The sequence below is a fragment of the Protopterus annectens genome, chromosome 5.part1, assembly GCF_019279795.1.
Source record: "Protopterus annectens isolate FY-2018-M chromosome 5.part1, PAN1.0, whole genome shotgun sequence".
Taxonomy (NCBI): domain Eukaryota; kingdom Metazoa; phylum Chordata; order Ceratodontiformes; family Protopteridae; genus Protopterus; species Protopterus annectens.
In genome coordinates, this window is record NC_056736.1 from 358,462,815 (window position 1) to 358,481,686 (window position 18,872).

The 18,872-nt window shown below is 37.5% G+C and overlaps 1 protein-coding gene across 1 annotated transcript in view; it reads right to left on the bottom strand.

Annotated features, from left to right (window-relative positions):
- The window catches only part of LOC122803422, a 533,519-nt gene that overhangs the window by 382,769 nt on the left and 131,878 nt on the right, over positions 1-18,872 (bottom strand). Inside the window, exon 2 of the mRNA XM_044073034.1 lies at positions 13,456-13,500. Within this exon, the coding sequence (XP_043928969.1) occupies positions 13,456-13,500 (45 nt within the window). The remainder of the gene's footprint in view (positions 1-13,455; positions 13,501-18,872) is intronic.

The window sequence follows — 18,872 nt, forward strand, 5'->3', positions numbered from 1 at the left end:
TGCTACGTGTTACACGTTTCTTGCTTGGGCCCCTCACCTCCATTTGTATGGCCTGTGAACATATGTCATTCTTGGGTGCTGTATCTTATCATAGTTATATATCTGTGTATATCTACGCACACACACATATATATATATATTTGTATATGTCTGAATATATATATATATATATATATATATATATATATATATATATATATATATATATATATATATTGCTGTATATATATCTAACGACATGTGGATGTATGGGTGTCTGCATATGTATATATGTATTTGTGGGTATTTATTTATATGTCTATCTATGTATGTATACATTTGTACTACACAGAGGGGGGAGGTATATATCTATATAGTTATGTGTATTCATACGAACACATATACCTCTAATTCTTTAGCTACATCTATGTTGACTGGTATTGCTGCATACTGTGTTTCGTGTGCATACCGGCCAATATTGTGTGCCACGTATGCTTTGCGATACCTACAACTGACTCCGTTAGTGTACACAGAGTCACACGTGACACCGACCATTGGATACGGTGTGCTTAAGGCATTTTCATGTGATTGTGAGCAGGTATGCGCAGAGGTTAACACTGCTGACTTCCGGTCACAGTGTGTTACACACAGTTAGTGTCTCCTTTGCTTGATCTGTGTTGGCGGTGCTTCACCCCGCCCATACACACTTGCACACGCTTACTAGTGCTTACATATGCTAACTACTGCTTATCTGTGCTTACGCCTGCTTACTGCTGACTTATTCATTATGGTACTGACTCTTCACATGTGCATTTCATGCAGTACTCCAGCTCACATTTAAATGTTATTTAGTAGGTTATACAGCAATAAAATGTAAATAAATGTTTGTATACAGATTACACGTGGAAAATTGTATGTGCTGCAGTGAGACTCGAGCCAGGAATGCCTCCTCGTTAGGCAGATGCTCTGACCACTACGCTATTGCTGTGCTGCTTCATTTGCTATATCTTCCTTGTTATCTTCTTCAGCCTTTTATGCTGCTTTAACTGTAGCTAAGCGATGGGCACACCCGTGCACCTACGGTAAGCTGTACTTGTTTTAAAAGTAAATACAGGGGTTACTACTTTTTATTTTTATGTCCTGTTGCTGTTGTACACATGGAGACTGTTGGTGGGGATATGCAGACACCTATGAGCAATCTCACTCATTTATTTACATTTTCTGCTGTTCTACTTTGCAGGGGCGTGTTTATTCTGAGGGCTCTGCTCTCAGACATGCCCCCTGCACTCGTCCACGCTCCATGTAGGATTAGGAGGTCAGGCAGCATGCCTTCATTAATATGCTTGGCATGCTGCCATCCTCCTCCTAAACTGCAGCTTCCATGCAGCACTAGACTAGTCCTGCACAGGAGACTGGTGAATCTGGGGGGGGTGTAAAAGTCTTTCATCATGATCCTGCTGATATAAAAGCCTCACATTTGTGTGGTGTAGAAACACAGTTCCTGTGCCCTGTATATAAGCAAACCTCTCAAGTATAAAATCCTCTATAACACTCTCCATAGTCTCCCACCATTCACAGTTGTTCAAAGAGCTGCCAGTTTGTGTAGAGGGCATTAGCAATCTAACTGGAGCTGCTCAATGTTTGTCAACTTTTTCCAGAGTTCTGGAGAGATTCTGATGAAATCCAAAGCATCCACTGCTAAAATCAAAACATAAAAAAAATATGTACCCTGTGAGTTTCATTTGCACTTTGTTGACTGCATTTTATTATTTTGCTGCCTCATTTTTCTGATTTTTACTGTATTTTTCTGCACTATAAAAAGCTATTCTGTTGCTTTAAGTATTTAGCACATAGCATAGACTAGATTCAGATCTGCTGAATCTAGTCTGCATTGTCTCACTTGAGCACTGTTCCAGCCAACTAACATTAGGAGGGCCTTGCTTGTGGCAAAAGTATGTCATCTGAGCCTCATCTGATTTGGAAATTACTGGAAGAAAACTCATTATGTGCTTTCGTATTGGTAGTTTAACTGAAAAATGTTTAATTTTGCCTGTATTTAAGCCTTGCATTTGCATGTAGCTGCGCACTGTGCAACCGGGTTCAGCGGTGCCCTGTACAGATGCATACACCTTGAAAGACAATTTTCTCCTAGATGTCTGTTAGTAAACCCTCCCAAACTTCTCTGCTGCATTTTCAGGAAACTTGGTTGCACCACAGCTTTTACAACTAGCCTTCAAAAGGTTAAAGCCCCTTTGTTAATCCTAGAGCAAAATCTGGTCAAACCTGCCCACTCCACAACAGTAGTTACAGTAAAAACCTGCCATAATGTACAGTCAGTTTCCAACCATTTGTCCAGTCAACCTGATTTACATGGGCATCCTCAGACAATGTGGTAATTGCCTCATGTATATTGACACCCACTTACTCCTAAAAAAACAAATACAATATGTGACAGATATAATTACACTATGAATTTGAAATCACTTCTCTCACATAACAATAAACCAGATATCAAACTGGTTGTCAGCACACCCACATCACCTCTCAAACAAAACAAGGTCATAACATATAAACCCACATATGTGGGGGTACTACCAAAGCCTACCAAAAGATCAGAGACCTCTCAAGCTCAAACCACTTGCACACACTGCAAAACAAATAGAATCCACTACACATAACAACACACACACACACACACACACACACACACACACACACACACACATTAGTGCCTCGGAAATAAGGCCGGAAGGCAAAACACCTCAAAACCATATGTCCTAGTCATAGGTGACTGCATAGTGAGATACAAAGATGCCCCCCTCACCAGGCTGAAGAAGGTCATGGTCATCTGCCTGACAGGTGTCGGGATCCATCAAATCACACATGCACTCAAGTCACTCAACAACAATTACCATTATGACTCTGTCATAGTACATTCTGGGGTGAACGACTTGAGACATACCTCTCTGGGATATATGAAGAGAGACATGACTGAACTCTCAGATTGTGTGTCCCAGGCAGGTACATCCCTAGCCCTAAGCAGCATTCTACCTTCACCCAGGAAGATATCACAATTAGACAAAAAATGATTGACTTCAACAATTGGCTTAGCTTCTGGTGTCATTTCAGGGGGATCCAGTATCTATCAGCCAGGGAAGACATGCTTGACAGAGCACACTGCTTTGCCAGAGATGGTCTTCACTTACCTCCTCCAGGCTTTCGGATACTAGCAAAGATGCTTGCCTTCCCCATAGTGCCTTTTTTAGGCAATGTCAAAACAACAGAATTTCCGATGCAAAAAAAATCCACTTGAGACAAACTCAAGGTTATATTGCTTAATGCTATGAACCTAAACAGGAAACTGCACTCCCTGGAAGCACTCCTCACCTTGGAAGATGCTGATGTCTGTGCAGTCACTAAGATATGGTTCAAGGCCACAGACAGCACCCCGGCCGTGCAAAGCTACAATGCCTTCCACACGTTCAGACCCCAAAATGAGTGTTAAAGAACCAAAGGTGGAAATGTATCAATCTTCATTAAAGCCAACTATACCTCGACACTGGTTAAACAGTATGACTCTCTTAAGCTACTTCAGGTCCAACTAGCTACAGGTAAGCACCCTACCATATCACTGCTTGCTACAGTTCCCCCACCATGAACCAGGAGAAGCACACCACCTACCTGGACTTTCGACAGTCACTCACTATACAGCCAAACACTTTGGTCATGGGAGATTTCAACTAGCTTTCTGTTGACTGGGTGACATACATGAGCACAAACATGCTTGCCCCAAGGTTCCTGGACTTTGTCAATACAAATGGCCTGGAACAGCTAGTCTGCAACCCCCCCCCCCCACAAGGGGCTTAAATGTCTTAGTCTTAACATTGGGGGGGCGACTATATAACACTCTATGTGTTACTCTCCCCGGTACGGTCCGACCATACATCTGTCTAATTTGAAGTAATGATCAGAACTGATACCCCCAAAAAGAAAAAAAACTGAAAAACTTCTCCAAAGCCAACTACAGCCTACTAGGTGATGGTATAAAAAGTTTTAACCCCCTGCTAACACAGCCAACAATGACTCCTATGCAGAGGAGCACACAAATGTCCTGTATAACCACCTAAACAACTGTATAGACTCAGCTGCATATGACAGGATCAAAATCAAGTCCTCCCAAAAAAAGTAGGCCACCCTGGTGAACCCCAAATATAAATAGGTTATATAACAAAACAAAGAAACTGATGTCTAAGAACAAGAGGAAGATTATTCAGCAGAAGACAAATACCCTCCACAGCTTGAACAAGCAAATCAGATAGGTTCATAGGTTCATAGGTTCATACTAGGCTATCTGCCCTAGGGCATTTATAAGCCTAGCCAGAATGTGTTTGGCTTTCGCCACCCATTTTAAATTTATTTTGCTATGCCCTTTTTCGAGGTTAGTATACTATGCCTCTATCTAACAGTGACACAGAAGTGATACCCGGGGTAAACCTACGATCTCCCATCCACTCATCAAGATTCCTCTTGAAGAGAGTCAATGAGGGACTCTGCCTAACCTGGACTGGGATTTTATTCCAGAGTGAAGGGAGCCTCTGGGTTATGAATCTGTCCCTCCAGCATGTCCTATTTATTTCAGTGCTGAGGTTCAAGTCTCTCGAGCGCATAGCTCGATGGGATTTGGATTTTCTGAGGTGCAGCATGTTCATTAATTCCGGGTTGGACATGGCATTATACGTCAGGCACAGATCTCCTCTGAACAGGTGGTATGCCACTGAGTAGAGCTGGAGTTTCTTTAACCGGGCAGCATATGGCATCTTTTTGAGCCCTTTGATCCTCTTGGTGAGGTACTTTTGGGGTCTTTCCAGTTGCTGCAGGTGTCTGGTAAGGTACATCCCAAAAGGACATTGTACTCAATTATGGGCCTGATGAGGGATGAGTAAAGAGGCACGATGACCTCCCCTGATCTAGATGTGAATCCCTTCATGATTAGGTGGGCTATATAAAATGTTTTTCTAACCACTTTGGCCACGTGGTTGTCAAATGAGAGATTGTTATCAACTTGGGTCCCCAGGTCCCTAATTACTTCTTCTGTACTTAATGGATTTCCACCTATGTGGTAATTTGTGGGCACTTTGTTTTTGCCAAAGGGGATGACTATACACTTTTTGGCATTTAGCTTGAGGCCATGGCTCTGGCACCAGTTGTCTGTTTCTATGAGGCCCTTTTGGAGGATGCTTGTGTCGGCTGGAGAGTCGATTATGGCACCCAGTTTGCAGTCATCTGCGAACTTGGTCAGCCACAGTCTTTCCGTGTTGGCCTGCACCTCCGAGAAATATATACCGAACAAGAGAGGTCCCAGGACTGAGCCTTATGGGACACCACTTGTAACTGGTTTGGAGTCTGACATGGCTCCAGCAATTCTAACCATGTGGGTTCTGTCCTTGAGCCAGTTTGCAATCCATCTAGTGACATAGGGGTTTATATTTAAGCTGGTGAGCTTATCTATAATGCCCGAGTGGGGTATTGTATCGAAGGCTTTTGCGAGGTCCAGGTAGGCTGTGTGGACCACCTTCCCCTCATCAATGGCCTTGATGACTGTTTCAAAGAAATCAACCAGATATTTTGTAAAGTCCTCTAAAGCTAGTTATGAAGCTAAATTATCATCCCTAGGTAAGGATAATCATAAGGCATTCTTTAGCTATGTCTGAAATCTAAAAGGGAACACCAAACTATGTGCCGAACTTATAGTGGACCTTATATCTCATACTGAACCTGAGGAAAATGCCAAATTTCTAGCTGACAGATTTGGTGCAAACTTGACCCCTTGTCCCCACTAGCCATACCCCAAAGCATAACTGACACCAGTCTTCCTCTACCTAGTACAGTGGCGGCTGGTGACTTCAAATCACAGGGGGGCTGCAGGAGATGCTGAATGGGTGGGGTCAAAGGGAAGGGGTGTGGTCAACCATAAAGGGGAGGAGCTATGCACAAAACCACAAAAAACTAACTTTAATTAAATACGCTGCCCTGGGTGGCAAACCATCATTATGAAAGTCCAATCAAGACAAAAATAAGTGTAGAAGAATAAAAATATTTCAATGCATTGGCTGCATGACAGCTTACTTAATATCTAGATGGAAACAAAAGGTTGTGAGGCATGAAAAAATAAATTACTTTTTAAATACATTACTGGAATGCCAGTCAAAATCAAGTATAAGAAAAACCAGAAGCACTCAACTCAAACCACTTCTCCTTGCACTGCAGTTCTAATTATAATATATTCAGCTTTATTAAAGTACCAAGCAACATGCTGAAAGTAGAAATCTATGTGATGCCCAAACTTGTAAAAATGTTTCTTATCCAAAAAAGACCTGCTGCCTGACAACTTGTTTCATGGGGAAAACATGATAAAAGTAAAAAATGAAAAGCAAACAAGAAACAAGCTCAAGATACATTGCTTAAAGGATTACTGTACATGTTATGGACCACACATGATTGGCATTCTGTTTAGTTTACGGGTAAAGTCTGTAGAGATGACTGGAAGTCTCCAACAAGTGTAATGAGTTTTTAAAATAATGGAATCCTGTCCTTTAATACCCAAGGCTTATACATTATCTAGTCAAGTATTCTCTGCATGGCAACAACAGAAAGGCTTTCAATGTTGGCAATTCTTTAACAGTATGCTTATTAAAGCTTACTTGCATCTTACGATGTCAGACAAGCTTACCTTATGGTCATTAAAGCATTGCTACTTAAACACAGAGCAACAGGCACTTTGAGTAATAAGCATAAATCTGAGTAATAAGCATAAATCAACAGTACAAAAATATGACAGAAACCAGACCATTCTGCAAAATCAAGGACAGATGAAAAGCCACTGTAGTACTTATGCAGTGTGTCCTCCCCATCCAAGGTAGATACAACTACTCCTTGCCTTGCTTGGACACATCCAGAGTCACTACATGGGGAGTGGGGTGCAACAAGCATGTCACAATTTGAAATCTCTCTGGCTGACTGTGATGGCCCTGACACATTTGTCATACCTCTCAACCTCAAGAGCAAGAAATCTGGACAAAGCCATACACAGAAGTGGGACAAAGGCACAACAATAAGGACAATTTTTAAATATTGCTCTAATAAACTTAGAAAGATAATAGAATAGGTCTTGCATTAGTATGAATTTTCTGAAGGGTATAAAATCTGAAACTCAAATGTCTGTCATTTTCTAACTTCAGTCTTTAGTGATTTGTCACTAATTTGTCAAAAAAACAATTTTATGAAAAATGGACCAAAATGTGATGCAAAAATATAAAATAGACACACAATACAGCTGCTACCTGCCAAAGAAGGGACACTTTAATATTAGTACTGCTACCTTGAGCAGCTGACAAAATAAAAGAATCTACATGCATTTCAAGTAATCTATAACTTTGATTATTACAGTTATTTCTTAATTGTAAACCCTCCATGTTTTCTTCCAAAATTGCTATTTTGCGGAGGGATTATTAGGGGGAAGAGCAACATTTTGAGCCAAAAATTGGGGACAGTTGAGAGGTTGGCTATGTCTAATTATATAAAGCAATTTATTTGCATGTACCTCTCAACCTGTTAATGCAGTAAATCTGAACAAGGCCAAATATATTGGGGGCACATATAAACAGTACTAAAAATTGCTCTTGTATAAATTGAGACAGTTGATAGAACGGCTCTTACTTTAACATGCATTTTTATGAAGGTTATGAAGTCTGAAACTTATTATTTAGTGACTTCTGGCAAATCATTTAGAAATTAAAACTACAAATTTTATGAACAACAAACCAAAAATAAGAAGCAAAAATCTATTCATTCTTTGAAAATCTGGACAGTTGGGAGGTATAGTTCAGCTGGGCCTGTCTGAGTTTGCTGCCCTTCCCCCCTGACAAAATAATGGTTGAATGGAGCCTCTGCAGCCATTCCAATGAACCATTACTTGGCTATTTCACTCCATTTACCATAAACACTAATGTGCATACTGCTTTACTTCAATGATGAGTTGGACTTCATTTGAAAGTTTTATTTTGTATTTTACAGCACAAACATTAAGTCATCTGTTAAACAAAGCAATGCAGTCTCACAATGAAAACTTAGCATTAAAACTTCTCTGCCCTTGAAACTCACATTCATTGACACAGCATTGAAACCCACATTCAAAGAAAATACATTTTGCCAGTGGCAGATAAAGATTAATTTTGGGCTGTTTTCGAATCATAGGCCCCTTGCATATGAAACATACATGTGCTCTTTGATACACCTTCCTCATTGTACTAAAATGATATTCCTTGTACAATACAGTACACTTGTTAGAGGGTGTTTTAAATTTGTTTTGAACATTTTTCCAGTAAGCAATGAAACAAAACATATGCACCCATAATGGCAAAACTGCCCAGTTGAGAACATTTATCATAAAAAGTCTACTCAGACTTCCACAGTCCACCATTATTAGTAAATATACACAATTCTACAGTCCACCATTATTAGTAAATATGCACAATTCCACAGTCCACCATTATTAGTAAATATGCACAATTCTACAGTCCACCATTATCAGTAAATATGCACAATTCTACAGTGCACCTTTATCAGTAAATATGCACAATTCTACAGTCCATATTCAGTGAATTCAGTTCTTGCCATAGCTGTCAACCTTAGCACAAAAACCTGGACGAAGCCAATAATGGGGGAATACAGTCCCAAAAATAGGGACAAATTTAAAATATTCATCTTATAAACTTAGAAAATTGCTAGAAAAAAAGGTTGTGCTACTATGTATTCTGAAGAACATAAAGTTTGAAATTCAAATGCCGGTCAATTTTACTGCGGACAGAACAAAAACAATTTTCAGCAGAGACGCAGGGATTAATACTGCAGACACGTCTTTGTAAAATGGCAGGGCACCAGAGCAAATCCACACAAACACAGGGAGGAGATGCAGACTCCTCACAGAAGCCACCCCAACCAAGAATCAAACCAGAAAACCTATAGCTGTGAGGCAACAATACTACCACTGCACCATCAAATCTGCAAGGAATTAAACATTCAGAAACCTGAAGTCTGAAATTCAAATGCCGGTCAATTTTACTGCTGACAGAACAAAAACAATTTTCAGCAGAGACGCAGGGATTAATACTGCAGACACATCTTTGTAAAATGGTAGGGCACCAGAGCAAATCCACACAAACACAGGGAGGAGATGCAGACTCCACACAGAAGCCACGCCAACCAAGAATCAAACCAGAAAACCTATAGCTGTGAGGCAACAATACTACCACTGCACCATCAAATCTGCAAGGAATTAAACATTCAGAAACCTGAAGTCTGAAATTCAAATGCCGGTCAATTTTACTGCGGATAGAACAAAAACAATTTTCAGCAGAGATGCAGGGATTAATACTGCAGACACGTCTTTGTAAAATGGCAGGGCACCAGAGCAAATCCACACAAACACAGGGAGGACATGCAGACTCCACACAGAAGCCACCCCAACCAAGAATCAAACCAGAAAACCTATAGCTGTGAGGCAACAATACTACCACTGCACCATCAAATCTGCAAGGAATTAAACATTCAGAAACCTGAAGTCTGAAATTCAAATGCCTGTCAATTTTATTTAACATTTGTTAATCAGGACAGTCTGACTTGGAACAAAAACACAATTTTCAGCAGAGGCCCAGGAAGAAATAATGCAGACATGTCTTTGTAACATGGGAGGACACAAAAGCAAACCCACACAAACACAGGGAGAAGATACGGACCCCACAAAGAAGGAACCCCAGCCAAGAATCAAACCTGAGAACCTGCAGCTGTGAGGCAACAATGCTACTACTACACCATCAAATATCAAGCATTGCAACATTTACAAACCACAGATATTATGAGGAACAGATCAGATCAAATATGAGGCAAATATCTGCAATTTTTTAACAAATGGTGGTGGGTGGGGAACTCAAGTCTTTAACACCTGCATACAGGGTACAGGGTTCAAGCCTGAGGTATTCCCTACCACACCACCATGAGCACCTGGGGCATTTTCACACACACACACACACACACACACTCCAGTTAGAAAGCACCAACACAGAATGTAACTCTATCCAGTTAAAAAGCGCCAACACAGAATGTAACTCTATCCAGTTAAAAAGCACCAACACAGAATGTAACTCTATCCAGTTAAAAAGCACCAACACAGAATGTAAAATGCGCCATACACTTACCTGTCTGTTCTCCATACCATATCCTGCCCGCGCAATACTCACAAAGACCCGCGAGATCCCAGCAAAGCTCCTTCCCGAGACTGTTCTGACTGCCGCTGTTGCAGTCCGGATGTGATATATCCTCCCAGCGTGTCTGTGCACTTTAACAGTGCACAGACATCTCCTTGTGTCCCTCTATGAGTCCTGCCGGACTGCCTTGAGCATGCGCATAGACCGACGGTAGTCGGGACTACTGCGCATGCGCGAAGTCCGCGAAATTTAAAAAAATATTTTTTTTTTGTTTTCTTTTTTTAATTTTTAGTTTGTGGGGGCTGCAGTCCGGCAGCCCGATGCCACAAGCCGCCCCTGACCTAGTATCTCCAAAGAGCAGGTCATATCCACACTCTCCATGGCCAAAAACATGCATAACAAGTGCTTCCAGTTTCTCAGTTTTCATATTATCTTTTGTTTAGTCTCTTCCCACATATCCTTAGCTGTCATAGCAGAGGCCTTTTTAATCCATACTCCTAAATAAGTCATCTTATTGTGTCCCCATAAATATGGGAATTACTGAACCATTTCATGTGTGAGTACACAATTTACATCTATAGCCGTTGTTTTATTTTCATTAATTTTATATCCTGAAAAGTCCTGAAACTGTCTGAAAATGTTCCACAACACTGAGATGTCCTTTTCTGGATTTATCAGGTATAAAATAATGCCATCTACAAATAAAGTTAACTTTTCTTGATTACCTAACCAATTATATCCTTGAGTTTCTGAGTTCCTTATTTTCTTTGCCCTTGGCTCTAAATATAAAGCAAACAGCAAAGGGAAAGAGGGCACCCCTGCCTGGTTCCTGTGTTCAAACACAACATATCAGATCCTTCCTATTTCTTCCTAATTAACCTCATTATTGTATCAGAGAATGCAAATGATTCCATTGTCTTACTCATAAAATCCTTGTTTGCTCTGTCAAATGCCTTTTCTGCATCAAGACCCATCAACATTAACATTATTTTCACACATTCTGCTTCCATCTGGATCATCATTGTTCTATTAATGTTGTCAAATGCTTACCTCTAAGACTATATTGATCCATATCTGTTAATTTTGGCAACACCTTTGCCATTCTTTTACCTACTACAAACATACACACTGTAATCCTGGTTTAAAGTTACACTTAAACAAGGACAGAGAGGTAGTCTGCTTAACATGAAGAGGAAGTCTATTCCACAGATGGGGGAGTCTCTGGGACATGTTTATCTCACCAGCAGACTCTATTAAAGTCACAGGCCAGGTTTAGGTCCTGAGTGTGTATTACAATTGTGGTGTTTGATTTGCGGATATGCAGCAATTCCAATATGGCGGGGTCCAAGATGGCTCTAAATGCCAGACAGAGGTCCCTTCTGAGCAGTCTATATAGGACTGAGTAAAGCAAGAGGGACTTTAGCCTACCCATATAGGATAGGTGTTGGAAACCATGGGTTCTTCTAGTCAGGAACCTATACAGTCCTTCCAGCTGCTGCAAGTGCCTAGTGAGGTACATACCAAAGGGGGCATTGTACTCGATTATTGGCCTAATAAGGGCAGAGTACAGTGAGGTTATGACCTCTTTTTTCCTGGATACTATGCTCTTATTTATGAGATGAGCCATATAGTATGCCTTACACACTACTAAGGCTACATGTTGATCAGATGCTAGATTGCTATCCACCACGGTGCCCAGATCTCTTACTACTGATTGCGTGCTTAGGACATTGTTGCTGATGTGGTACTTTGCAGGAACATCATTCTTACCAAAGGGGATAACAATACACTTTTTGGCATTGAGTTTGAGCCCATGTTTACGGCACCAGTCCTTTGTTTGGGTGAGACTCTCTTGGAGAATGTTAACATCATTTGGGGAGTTAATGACCACCCCCAAAAGCAGAGGCCCTAAGACCAAACCCTGCGGGACACCAATAGTTATAGGTCTACTATTTTAGATGGAATCCCCTATTTTGACTGTGTTGGTTCTGTCAGTGAGACAGTTGGCAAGACATCTAATAATGTATGGGTTGATGCCTAGCTGGGTGAGCTTATCTACTATACCCAAGTGTTGAACGATGTCGAAAGCCTTGGCCAAGTCAAGGTAGGCAGTGTGCACCTCTTTTTCCTCATCCAGGGCCTTGGTGACTGTATCAAAAAGTCCTCCAAGTTTAACAGGCATGATCTCCCTTTGTTCCTGGAGACTTTCCTGTAGATTGATTATACATCATCATTGTTATCTAATCTCCTCCTATGTTATCGATCAATTGTTGAGTCTCATCTACTTCTAACCTTGGCATAATTAAGTCTTCCATAATCCATTCAAATTACTTTGTTCTACTTTGTTCTACACTTAAACTATCCAAACTGGATAACTTCTACAGACCTCTCTTTAGTTATGGTCAGAACATATGGCCTTTACTTTTTAAAAGATCACGGGAAATTGCACCATTGACCTAGAGATCCTATGCCATCCTATAAGAGAACATCTCTGACTCCATCTGTCTATTGAACTTTTTGTGCTCAATGTAGAGCTTCTGAACATGAAAACATCATCCAAAGCATATTGAGTGCACATGCAACACATAATAACACAGAATATATCATCATCATCTTCATCATCATCAACAATATCTCCTCATACAATTTCAGGACTTTATGGCTTCATCTTATTATGCTGTTAAGATTATATCAATGAATAGCTGTGCTACAGCTTTTATGTATTCTGTGAAGTATAATGCCACACTATAATCACTTTGGCAATCCAAGAAGTGTAATGAATGATTTATTGTAGTTATTTCCATGTAATAATATATCCAACTGTGCAACATTTTATATGCATCAAGAATATATATTGTTTCATATTTCAACATATATCAGTTTTTAAGTATTGTTTCGGTACAACTGCATTATTTTAAAAGAAAAAGAAAGAGGCATTTCATGTGTAAAATGTGTAAAAGGGGATTATGGATGGATTGATTTAAATGTAAATATGATGAGAGCTGTTCTCTACAATATCTTGCACCATACTAGAAATGTCTGCAGTGTTGTTACTACTCTACCTAAAGATGTAGTAACACTCTTGCCAGGGTATTTCAACATTATTGTACATAAAAAAACACATACCTGAGCGTACTGCTTCATAAAACAGATTTCTAAAATGAGCCAATTGATCTAAAACTAAAATATAAAATATAATGACTTACTACTTTACCTCGAAGGTATGCTGTCAAAGGTAAATTTGGGGATCCCTGTAGTCCTAAAGTGAAAAAAAAAAACAAGATTAGGTTTTAAGTTCCAACAATTTCAAGTGAATATATATATATATATATATATATATATATATATATATATATATATATATATATATATACATATATATATATATAGAATGCCTTCCATGATGTCAACAGAATAGAAGGAACATTTTTATGTACTGCCTTTCTTTTTTTTTTCAATAATAAATCTTTATTATTTTTTACTTCTTCATACACGCTTTAACAAAGAAAATACAGAAATAATTTCTACACAATTTCTATCAACATTCACACAAAATATATACAATATTTACACAAATGCTTTTACCATTTGAATAGCATATCTACAAAGTTTTCCATACAAATATAATCTCTTGTAATAGTAAGGTTCTTCCAAAGGTTATACTTTATAGTCTAAAATAAAATAATAATGGGATTTCCTGATTTCGATGGATTAAGCTAATATAATGTTGAAAATTTGTTCCCAAATCTTTAGATTATTTGAATGTTTACTTTGGTTATTGATAACATATTTGTGAGCTAATATATGTTTTATCACTAAGATCTTAAAGTTTTCCCAAGACGTTTGAGTTGGGTTCAACCAATTTGTAGCTATACAGAGCTTCATTAAAAGGAAAATATTCATAAGTACAATCACCTGGGATCTAGATGTATTATTTGGAGGAATGTGTAATATCATAAATTCCCAAGATAACGTTGAATTTTGATACCCCATCTTTTGTAGTTGTAGTCTTAGGGAATTCCAAAGTTTATATATACATTTGCAACTCCAGAACATATGTAGGAGGTCCGTAATTTCGTCTTTACAATATGGGCATTTGGGAGAATTCTTGGAGTTGAATTTATACAAGCTAAGGCATGTGTAGTATGCATTATTGAATATCATAAGTTGGGTGAAAGTTAACTCATGAAGGGAAATTGATTTCGCTTTTAGTTTAATTGCATTTATGAATTTACTTTCTTCAACCAAAGGTAATTTTTCTTTCCAATATTTCGATATAAGAAGGTGATTATGAAATTTGATGTCTTTTATCAGTTTATAGGTAGACGTTATATATTTGATAGTTTGTAATAGAGCTTGCCATAGTGAGGAACATTTTGTTAAGTTCTCTTTATTAACAGACAAGTCTTTAAAGTAACCACTAGCTAATTCTTTAATCTGCCTCAATATAACTAAATATGATTTGGGGAGATTCGTTTCTTGTCTTAGATCATGGGCGGAATAATTCAGATATGGGTATATATCTTGTAGAGTTAAGTTTATTATAAGTGGGAAGTTTTTTAAGTCTATAAGTTGATTATTGTTTCTTAGGTTAGGGTTTTTATGGAAGGGTTGTAGGAACATTATATATTGAAATAGATTTAATGATCTAAAGAGATTTTGTAATGATGATATATAAATTTTTGGGTCTATATGACTTAGTCAACAGTTCATTTGATTGACACTCATTTGGTCGATAGTTCATTTGGTCGACAGGCATTTTAGGTGGGGGGCTTCACCCCCACACCCCTCAATGTGGGGGGCTGTGCCCCCCACACCCCCCTAACTATATATATCAACTCCAGGGTTGCACAACATTGGAGAAGGGGGCAAATCTGCTTGTCGACCAAATGAACTGTCGACCAAATGAGTGTCAATCAAATGAACTGTCGACCAAGTCATATAGACCCAAATTTTTATATGATCCATTAAAGCATATGTTTTAATGATGTCTCTGTTTAGAAAGAGTAAAGCTTTGGGATTCATGTTCAAATGCTCAACATGTTTATAACCCAGATTTATCTAGTTAGGGGACCAATTAGTATTTTGTATGTCATAGTTAGCTATTCTTAGAAGTCTATTAGCATTTATAATTAAATAGTAAGTTCCAAAATCAGGTAAATCCAACCCACCTTTATTTTTCGGGGTCATCAATTTATCATAAGATATCCTAGTTTTCTTTGGTTCCCATATAAATTTAGCAGGTTCGATGTGTATTTGTTTGAAAAATTTATTGGTAATTAACACTTGCACGGATCTAAAGATATATAACATTCTGGGCAATACATTCATTTTAATAATTGATATCTTTGCTAATGTGGGCAATTTCAGGTTATTCCATCTCCTTAGATCTAATAAAATTTGATCCCATTTTAGTTTAACATTATTGAGATACAAGTCCTTATTATCTGCGGAGAACGTGATACCTAAATATTTAATCTTTCCTTCATATTTTATTTGCCCTATCAGAGGTAGAAGTGAAAAGGGTTTAGGTGTTTTCAAAGGAAATATATTGTTTTTTTTAAGGTTTATTTTATAATTTGATATTAATGCAAATTCTTCAACCGCAGATAGTATTCTCTTGGTATCAGAGACAGGTGTTGTACAGTAAATATTAAGATCATCTGCAAAAGCTGCCATAGAGATCTTGGTACCATAAATTATTGGGGCATTGTGATATACATTTTGTTTAATATGCAGAAATAAAGGTTCTAAATATAAATTAAATAGTATAGGGGATAGAGGACAACCTTGATGGGTACCATTCCTGATTTGAATTCTATTAGAAAACATTTTATTTATATATAAAGTTGTATAGGGGCTATTATATAATGTTTGTAATATTAGGATAAATTCTTGAGGTATTTTAAAGTAGGGTAAAATGTTAAATAGAAATTGTATGTCAACTCTATCAAAGGCTTTTTGTGCATTAATAATAAGGGCATACATATTTAAGTTCTTTTGATTGGCATAAGAGATTAAAGTATGAAGTGTTAAGGTATTGTCATTAGATTGCCTAGCAGTTAAAAACCCAGTTTGTTCATTAGAAATGATTAAATTTATTATTTTCTTCAATCTGGTAGCTAAAATAGAGGTCAACATTTTTGTATCGATGTTTAACAGTGATATAGGTCTATAATTATCTGGGTTTTGGAGATCCAAATTTTCTTTAGGTATAAGAATTGTTTTGGATGCGTTAAAATGTAAATCATTGATTTTGTTATTAATGATATAGTTTAAAGTATATGATAATATTTTAACAAGCGTATTGCCGAAAGTTTTATAAAATTCTGCTGTAAGTCTATCTGGGCCCGGGACTTTGTGTGATTTCAAAGTTTTGATTGTTGATGTTATTTCCTCCATATTAATTGGTTGTACTAAATCTCTCTGTAGCTTCTCGTCGATTTTTGGGAAGTTAATCTTTTGTAGGAAATCGGTATAATTTTCACTTGTAGGTAATTCAGTTTGATCTCCATAGATTTAGGCATATATCAATTCAAAAATGTTAATAATATCCTTAGATTTCGTATATAGTTTATTTTTATAGTATAATTCTGGAATTTGGTAGGGTGATTTGGATTAATTAATAATTCTTGATAGAGCCCTTGATGGAGGTTGTATATGATTAGCGTAAGTTGCCAATATTTTAGTTTCATAGAATGATAATCTTTATTTTGGATCAGAAATAGATCCTTCTGACATCTTAAAAGTTCTGTTTCTGTTTGTAAATTATGATTCTGTATTAATTCTTGGTCTAGTGTTTTAATCTTAGACTCCAAAGTTTGTTCTTCCCTTAGTTGAATTTTTTTATAATAGGAGGCTTTTTGAAGGAAAATACCTCTTATCTGTGCTTTAGCAGTCGCCCATTCAATATCAGGTGTATGTTGGTGGTTGTCTAACTTAACTAGTACAGACTTGAGAATGTCTTGTATTTCCTGAATAATTTCTCTTTTGTTTAATAGATTTGGATTTAAAGACCAATTATAACCCTTCTGTGATAAAATGTTTCCAGAATTGTTAGTAAAACATAATGTAATTTTAGAGTGATCTGATAGGTACCGAGCATGGATAAATACTTGTGGGTCAAGATTGATCAGTGTTTCAGAGATTAGAAAAAAGTCTATTCTGGACCACATTTTATGACAGCTTGAATAAAATGTAAAATTGTTGGAATTAGGGGTATTATTAGAGCATTTGAAGGGGTCATATAAGTTGAAGTCATACTTAAGTTCAGTTAATGTTAACGCCACTTGACTATTATATGTTATATGTTGGCTTGATTTATCCAGATTCATATTTTGATACGCATTCCAGTCCCCTTCTATGATTATATAATGGTTATTATATTGGTTTAATATAGGATAGAGTGAGGCAAAGAACAAATGTTGATTATTACAGGGTGCATATATATTGAGCAGAATAATGGGTTTATCATATAGTGTTGTCGAGAGGATCACATAGCACCATCTTCCTTCTTTGTCCATTTTTAATTCTAAAATTTTATCTTGATATTGGTATATACTGCCTTTCTTAAAAAGTAAGCAATGGACAAACCAGCACAAAAAAACTAAGAAAATCCAAAAACAGAACTTTACATGCGTCTTCCTGTTTTTTGAACCTACATTTTTTAATGTCAACAACATCAGCATTGAAAATGGGGTTTTATTATACGTGCTCCCCATTTTTGCCATTGTCAATGATGCAAAATATCTATAATAGTATTTCCTTCTCAATTACTCATTACATTACCTCATTTGTACTTCAATAAAGTTTGAGAATTCTGATTGTAGAACAAGGAAGGTAATAATTTAAAATAAGGTATTTCAAGAATATTCTGTTCTTTATTAACCTAGTAACAAGAGTATGGAATTTGGAATGAATTTTCAAATAAACTATTGGGACTTAAATTTACAATCGCACAGAACAGAAGATAAGAGGTGAAACACTTTAAGCAAATAATCTCATTCTTGCTGAAATTGTTTATAAATGCTGTCCTAATCCTTTGCATATATTAGCAGATTATATGAATCACCTGAAGACATACCTTTGGAAATTTCTAGTTTTCTGTAAAAGGCAGCAAAATATAGTAATTTTTAATTCATTTCCTAATGTACCATGATTTAGACAATATAATACCCATCATGGCATAATGATTTTAATCAGAGACTTGGCATAAATGCCACAGATAATTACCTAGCTCTCAGGTAAATAAGTCTCTTAAAATTCCACACTTTCCACACTGTTGAGATTTTCTAAACAGAAGTCAGAAATGTATTTATACCAAAGTTTTCAAATTCAAAACTTTGTTTCAGAAATCACAGTTGTTCAATTGCCCACTTAATCCATTTCAGGTTCACAGGAGAGCCAGAGCTAATCCCACATGCAGTGAGACAGTGGGAACTGGAAAGAGGGACTTATTCTGAATGGGTTACCAATCTATCAACATAATACATACATACATTTGCTCACACATGGCATGCCCATCTTCTGGCAATATAGAAAAGCAGCAATTCACCAAATGCCACATCTCTGAAATGTGAGAAGAAACCAGACCATTAAATAAACAGGTAAGGCTCTTGGCTGTTGTTATTC